The sequence below is a fragment of the Pezoporus flaviventris genome, unplaced genomic scaffold, assembly GCF_033815535.1.
Source record: "Pezoporus flaviventris isolate CSIRO_AGI_PZ_B2104156 unplaced genomic scaffold, CSIRO_AGI_Pfla_v1 ptg000015l, whole genome shotgun sequence".
Lineage (NCBI taxonomy): Eukaryota > Metazoa > Chordata > Aves > Psittaciformes > Psittacidae > Pezoporus > Pezoporus flaviventris.
Window position 1 is genome coordinate 44,720,082 of NW_026892563.1, and position 7,636 is coordinate 44,727,717.

The 7,636-nt window shown below is 40.7% G+C and overlaps 1 protein-coding gene across 1 annotated transcript; it reads right to left on the minus strand.

The window, feature by feature from the left end:
* Positions 1-1,086: 1,086 nt before the first annotated feature.
* Positions 1,087-6,757, minus strand: LOC133269738 (T-cell receptor-associated transmembrane adapter 1). The gene is made up of 6 exons (XM_061454381.1): positions 6,616-6,757; positions 6,160-6,264; positions 4,572-4,608; positions 3,892-3,953; positions 2,602-2,660; positions 1,087-1,463 (listed from the first exon to the last, which is right to left on the minus strand). The coding sequence occupies exons 2-6, from the start codon at positions 6,260-6,262 to the stop codon at positions 1,200-1,202; spliced, it is 525 nt and encodes a 174-aa protein (XP_061310365.1). The 5' UTR covers positions 6,263-6,264; positions 6,616-6,757; the 3' UTR covers positions 1,087-1,199.
* Between the last annotated feature and the right edge of the window lie 879 nt (positions 6,758-7,636).

Sequence of the window (7,636 nt, forward strand, 5' to 3'; positions counted from 1 at the left end):
CTATTCTATGATTCTCTCTGTGCTCGAGAGTTTGAAGCTCCTTGACACTGTGCCCTGCCTAGGTTTTAAAGGCACTAGTCCTTTTGTTGAGAAGGACTAACTGTGACACCTAGAGGTAGGCACGCTGCATCAGGGTGCCTTGCTGTTTCCTGCTGCTATTCCTAATTAATGGCTCCCAGAATATAGAAGCAAACCCCCACTCCATCAAAGCTTATCATCTGATGAGTCTTAAGATGAATGTTCACACAGTATGTGAATTATTTGGGGAAATAAAAGGTGCTTTCGACTTTAGCAAAATAGTTGGGAGCAACGGCAATGTAAAACCCAACAGGAATGTAGACATCACATAGGATATCAGAAGGAAAAAAAATCCAATCTAAGAGATTTATTGTTACAGATCATTTACTAACGTCTTTGTGGACTCTTGAATGCAGCTGGATACAACGTTACGTTAGTGGAGGAGTTGTGAGTTGAGATGTATCCTGGTATTGCTCACAGAAGGAAAGATAGGGATATTGTTAAATCTTGCAAGATGGGCAGCTGTGACTTTAAACAAGCTGTTAAATTGCTCTGCAATTCTCTTTAGATATACTGTGTTGTTACCACAGACCAGTCACAGTGGGAAAGTAGAGAGTGTTGAACAGCAGATCAGTTTTTAATTGGGAAAAACAACTAAACCATGAGGTGTGCAAGTATGAAACATGGTTTCCTGCCAAAAGTATTGCTGAAACCGTGCTGGAAGAGACGTTAGACTCTGTCGAAGCGCTACAGAAAATAGAGGGGGTCTTTGGGGACTGTCTGAAACTTGATAGTTGTTTTAAACTAAGGTTTCTAGGTGGCCTTGCCTTGGAAGAGGGGTTGGACAAGATGATCTCCGAGAGTCCTTTGCAACCCCAAATATTCGCTGATTAATTTTCACTGGAATCAGTCCCATGTGAATGCTGAGATACCAACTTCTACAACAAACTGCCTTTTAAAATGTCTTCAGATCCTTCAAATTCACAGACTGGATCTACATTTATTTCTTGTTTAGGCTGTAAATACGCTCGGAAGACGCTTTGGGAACACTTAATTTACCCTTTTTATACCATTTTTGGTATGTCTGTTTGCCAGAATATTATCTCCAGTGATTCACTGTCCCCTCAGAATGAACAAGCAGATCTCAATTTCTGATTGCGTATTTGGTTCGTGACGGCAATTCAAACGTTTTCTCCTTTTGCAGTATGAATTAAACTCATTAATCGAATGGGGTCATCATGAATGGCTTCTGCTTTTGCTGGGTCTTCAGCAGCCAGCTGCTCACTATTGAGGTAAATGCTGACTTTGGAAGCCATCGTGGTGTGGTTAGACGATCTTTCTTCACCCTCTTCTAAGGAAGGGTCTGTCTTTCTCCTCGGTTTTCTGCGTTTTCCCTTCACACTGTGATCAAGCGAGGCATAACACATCTGATTGGCAGCCTCCACCTAAAAGGACATTCACTTTAGCATTCAGTAGTTATGCTTGCTTTAAAACCGTGCTTAAGACTTTGAGTATGTTTGTATTCTAATCATCCGTAGCGGCTGAAGTGTACCCCAACTAGCTGCAAATGAATTCATGATGCACAGCATTAAGCTGTCGGAGTACAGAAAACAGACCAATGTAACCTAATGGCAAATAACTCATATCCTCAGGAAAGTGGCAGCAAGGAAAAAATGAAGGTATTGTTGGAAAGACTGTGGGAATGAGGGTCGCTTACATAACCAGTCCGAGTTCCTTGGGATGCAAGACATTATTTGATCTGGTTTTCTTCCCAGAAACAAAAGAAAATCAAATATGGGCAATTCTTGTCTGTATATATGTTGCAATTTGCTGTGCAAAATGTATGCTGTGTGTGTCTTTCCTCTGATGCTCTGTGCTTTTCAAGCCAGATTGCCGAGCACTTTTGACATTAGACTTTCATAGTTTATTCTGTTTCTGTGAAGTTAATGAAAACAAATGTCTAGATAAGAAAAGAGTATTTCTGCCCCCTGGAAGTATCCTGAGAGATAAGGCTGGAAATTGGTCCTTCTGAAATACCTGCAAATCAACTCAGGAAATTGATGCTAGGAGCACTTCAATTAGAGACAGATCTTATTGAAGCTTGCATGCTTTTAGGCATCCAAGTAGCTCAATGAAATAGAAATCAATAGCAAAGCAGTCTTCTTTCATTTGTTAAGACATACATATTTTGTGCTGGGCAGGGCAGAGCAGTCAAAGTCATGATGATTGTGTGATGCAGATTGTGTTTTCACCTGCTCAATTTCCAAGCTAAATAGAATTCTTTATGTAAGCCATTGCACTAGATGCAGGCTAAATTCAGCCTGATCTGTATGCCTGCAACTGAGCTTCATCATGCCGTATGGATGGAAATGAGCGGCCTATAATTCTGCTCTCTCATTAATGGCCCAGATTGAGCAAAGGGTCAAGCCTGTGCTTATATTCCCTGATGAACGGAGACACTAAGGCATGGTAATTTTCATGATGAGCAGCGTAAAGGTTTTTTGTTATATATTGTCACGGGATAAACACAAGAGCGGAGGCAGAGCACATTACCCTAATTCAGAAACCCCAAATTAAAGGTACCTGTAGCTGATTAACTGGTCTTTGAGGCTGGGACGTCATCTGTTCATAACAACATTCCTCTGTAATGTATCAAAGCAGGAAAATCTTTTAGTTATTAAGACACACTACTGAGTCTTAAATGTTCAGAACAACAGATCCTCCCTTGTTACAGAACTAACTCCCCCCAGTGCACTCTCGTGGAAGCTTGTTTTGTATGAAAATCACACACAGAGCTCTCCCTCTACTTACAGAGGGGCAAAGAGCTAAGAAATGCAGCCATACAATGAAAATGAAAAGCATTTTGTGTTCATACGGAGAAAAAGCTTCTCATTATTCACTAAGTGGGCACCAGTTTGGCCTGCTAGGAGGATGTCTTGCTGTTGGGTAACCACATAGTGGTGTATTTTTCAGCACAGGCAGTCTTTTCTTCAGTTGAGAAAGTGTGAGTTGCGGCAGCTAATGATTAATTTCTATTCCTGCCTCTGTTTTCTGTAAGCTGGTTTCAAGTTATATGCCCGTGTTCTGTCTTGATTTTTGTCATCAGTAAAACAGATTAATTCCTTGCAGTTTTCAGACTGTTGTAGCCCGTGCAGTTGAGTGTTGGCTTGGTTAAATTTGTGCAATCCCCATATGAAGAGTTTGGGGTTTGTAGTTTATTTTTACTGCTCAAACACTTTGGTTTTGCTTAACCCCACATAAGGCTAACAAAAAGTTGTGTTCATGTCACCTAAATACTGCTTTAACACTGTAAGGGTTTTGGGAGTACCTTCATCATATCGAGCTCTAGCTGCAATTCTATGATGTTATCGCCTTTAATGTTGTATTTCTCTGCAAAGGGTTATTAACTACAGCCCACTAGAGCAGAGAAAAGCTATGTGTGCTCACCATTCAGCTGCTGGGCTTGTTTCAGCATGTTTGTTAATGTTGCTGATGAGCTGTGGATAGCCATAGCAGAGAACTGGTACGTGTCTGTTTCTGTCGGCTTCCGTGGGAGCATTGACTTTGGGTAATGAGTAGTTTATGTCTTGGATTGCTTTAACATGCTTCAATGTTATTTCACCTCATGCAGCTTTATATGCACAAACGCTCTTGGTTTTGAGATATTTGGCTGAACAGAACCATTTGGACTGTAAAACCTCAAATTCAGTATGAGATCTGGCCTCAGCAGTAGTGCAGTATGATGGTTTGCAGTTCTATCCCAAGTAGGTATTAATACAGCAATTAAAAAGCAGGGGATTCTCAGGTTTGAGAAACACAGACAATACTGGTCAGTCATCTTTTAATCACACCTGCTCTGAAAGTGAAGCTTACCTAAAATATCTTGATTAAGGTTGCCATAAACTGGGTCATCTTCTGCGTGATGGTTATTGTAGCTACAAGGGGAATGGAAAAATACTTCTAATTCATAGAGTATACTTTATTTAGGATTCCACTGGTTTACTCTAAAACATTTTACACACGTGTAACAATGGCAAATTGCATGTGATCTAGAAGACAAGACCAAACATACCGAGGGGTATGGGGGGAGCCAGGACTGGCAATGTCTCTGTTTTACCGCTTTTGAGCATCACACATAAAAGAAGAGTATGAAATGTAAATACAGATAAATTATTGCTCCACAAGTGTCAGCCTGTAATTTATTGTTGTTTTCTGAGAGTTCTCTTAAATTATTATAGTTTTATTGAGTTTGAGTGATAGTAAATAGTGATTTTGCTCTATCTTGATTTCTTTCATAGATAAAGTTATCATATAAGGATGCAATTATTTTGTTGTTGAAAAAAACGACTGCAGTATATCTCTCCTGCATGATTTTATTTCTTTTTCCCCCTGTTTTCTTTGGAAAACTTCTTTTTTTTTCCCTACAACCACCCTTCCCACAACCTAACATTTCCAGACAGGCTGCATGAGATACTGGATTTCCCCCCATGCCACCCCTCCAAAGCCATCTGCCATTATGTATTGCTTCTAAGAGATGGTTTTGTCCAGCTTACCTTGGGCTGGTCCCTTCGTAGTCGTTATATAATTTAGCTGGAAAATTTGTTAAAGAGGAAAAATAAAGTTAAAAGAAAATGAAAGGTGCTCTTTTTAGAGCACGTCAGCGCAATTGTGTCACCTTTCATACTTCGGATTTCACTGTCAGAAATAAAACTGAAAGCTCTTGCCTCTCAGGACCTTTGGGTGTCCCCCTGCTCTTCTCAAATACTTTTGACTAATACAAGAAATGTTTGTGTTATAACCCTGTGCTGTGGCTGTAAAGCCTACATTAGCTTGCAGCCCCCCAAAAAGGCACTGCAATGTGATTAATTCTTCATTTCGTCCTCCTTCTGCCTCATCTTTTTCTCTGCCATGGGGGGTGCATCGTGTTCACATTACATGATGAAGGGTTTATTTATTTTACTAGTTCTGTTTCTTTTATCTCTGAGAGATATCCTGTGATCCACAGAGGTGAAGATTCTGAAACAGAAAGGCAATGGCTACAAAGAGATTTGTTGCTCGAGCTTGATGAATAACTCAGGAACACCAGACTTTCTGACCTCTGCTCCAGCACTCCAGAATTTACCACGGTTATCTCCAATCCCATGACAGTGCAGCAGCAGCCAGTCTGACTGAAGCCTTGCTCAAGGTTAGTTTTGGAAATGAGTGTGATAGTTCGTTATAGAAATATCTGCCTAGTAGCACTAAAAGACAAAATAACCCAAAAAGCTCCCCCATCCCACAACACTCCATTAGCTCTTTTAATATCCTGTAATAATCTAATTCCTCAACACTTTATGAGTGCAGTTTATAACTACAGACCTTCTGCTCACGTAGATCATGTACGTGTGTGTGTTTAATGTGATTGAATCCACCACTGTCTGTCTGCCCACCCTTATGTGTGTTGCACAGATAAGGTTTACCCTGTGTAAAGGCAGCTTGCCCTGAGTGGGAGTGGTGGGGATTGTATAACTAAACACCTATAGAACCGCATGCATACGAGAGGTTGCACTGTCATAAAGTCATAGCTAATTTTCACTAAAACCAGAGCATGACTGTAGTCACCCTCTAGCACAAATGAAATCAGTTCCTTATTGTGACACATTGATTTAAGAGCTAGGTTAGCATCCCATGATGAAAAGCAATTGGATCTTTATTTCATTTGTATTTTTTCCCAAGTCACCTGATTACATACAAAATGCGGATGAATCTGAAATTCAAAGAAGCATCCGGGAACTTGGGGAGGAGAAAATTCCCTCAAATGTATTTTGAGTCAGTACATTTGAAAAAAGGAACTCACAGGTGTTAAAAATAGATTTAAAAATATAGCCAGAACTAGGTTCTTCACGTTGTTGGTTTGTCTTCAGAGTCTGGATTTGGGTAGCTGTATTTAGCAGTGGGTTAGGCAGCTAGCGAGCATTCTGGAATCATACCTGACTTAAAACTCCTATAAGGTTTTAAGTTATATCCTCTCTACTAGCATCTTTCTTGCCAAAAGATGATTCATATGAGTCAGTTTGTTGGCTTGAAATCTCCCAGCAGTGATGGCTTTCCCTACAGACGCTCTAATCACTCCATTCCTTACTGAGAGACAACATTACTTACCTTGCTTCTTTGTCATATAGTGTGAAACGTTCAGTACCAAGGAAACAACCAGGGCCAAACTCAAAAAGGCCAGAACTCCCCAGACAGAAAAATGGCAGTCCATGTCTGCAACTGAAAGAAAATAGTACTGTATTTCATGGTGTCTACCAGTTTTGCTCTATTCTTTTGTGTGGTTTAAGTTGGTTGATTTTTGCTTTCTGTAACTGAAGCTGCTGTTTTGTTGTTTACTCTGTGACAGCCATTGCTATACAAGCTACATAATTCATAGCAAAACCAGATGCTAGATAATAAGAAAGCAACATCAATAAAGTGTTAGCAGAACTACTGCTTCATAGGAATTCAGCCAAAGGCTGGGCCATCGGTTTGCCTGTACGAAGCGGTAAAAATCAGAACTTGCTAAAGAAAAAACTCATTTTAGTGAATAGCTTTTAAATGATTTTTCTAATTGCCTTTTACTTACTATTTGCAGCGAGTTTCCGGCTAAATTTTGGAGTTCATGGATGTAGTTCTGAAGATGAAGTCAGTCCAAACAACTTCCTTCACTTGAAATGTCTCTGAATCATGGTTTAACAATACCTGCAAGAAATTTCACAGGTTGATATGTGCTTTCTTGCACCTCCTGTTAAAACCACTTGTACTCATACCCTCGCTGTCCTTCCTGAGAAAGCAGAGGATGTAGTGGCATAGGATGAGCGGTAGCTGAGAACCAGTGAACCCCCCCGAATGACTGCAGAGAGAAACCCAAACAGCTCCTGAAGAATCACTTGATGAAACACAGGTCAACTTAACTGAACAAAGCCTCCTTTTGCACTGCACTTGGCTCTCCTTTGAGCCCTATTAGAAACCCAGGAAGGAATCTCCCTGCACTGAATGTATTTGGTCATTTAATTAATTCTTCAGTTAACCTATCTGGTACAAGTTTTCCATCCCAGACAATGCTGAAGAAGATAGCTGGCCTGTTTATGGCAGTTTAATGGCCAGAATGACCAGTGTGGCTGCAAATTGCCTGCGGAACCATTCCCTGACAGAGGAAATGCTGAGCCCAAATACAGGAGTGAAAGGAGCTTGAAGCTGGATTTTTCCACCATGGTTATGTTTCGGGTTTGGAGTGTTTGAAGTAAAGACTTGTCCCAAAAACTTAGGAATTCCATTAGCATCACACGAAAATTCTACCTGGAGCAGAGCAGTCAACATGAGAAAGACTGGATGATGCTGTCAGAGAGAGATTCAAGCAGGTCCTTAATACACTGATTTGGTATTGATATAGCTGAATTCCTTCAGGAGGCTGACATTTGTTTGCTTCTTAATGGAAGCTGAGGTAAGGAAGTACAGGACTACTCCTTCCCATGTTGCCGGTCAGGGGTGGGAGGAGGCGATGCATTTTGCTCCTGCTGAGAAAACAGAACTTTGTTCCTTGGCTGTCTGGCTCTAGCTCACTTTAGGAACTGCTCCTTACAAGTTCCATTCCCTAATTCTG

Bases quoted from the DNA above. Each gene is read 5' to 3' on its own strand.
- LOC133269738 (XM_061454381.1), bottom strand. From the start codon at position 6,262: ATGGACTGCCATTTTTCTGTCTGGGGAGTTCTGGCCTTTTTGAGTTTG. The intron at 4,609-6,159 runs GTAAGTAATGTT...CAAATTTTCCAG, and splicing joins CTATATGACAAAGAAGCAAG to CTAAATTATATAACGACTAC. The intron at 1,464-2,601 runs GTACCTTTAATT...ATGTCCTTTTAG, and splicing joins GACCAGTTAATCAGCTACAG to GTGGAGGCTGCCAATCAGAT.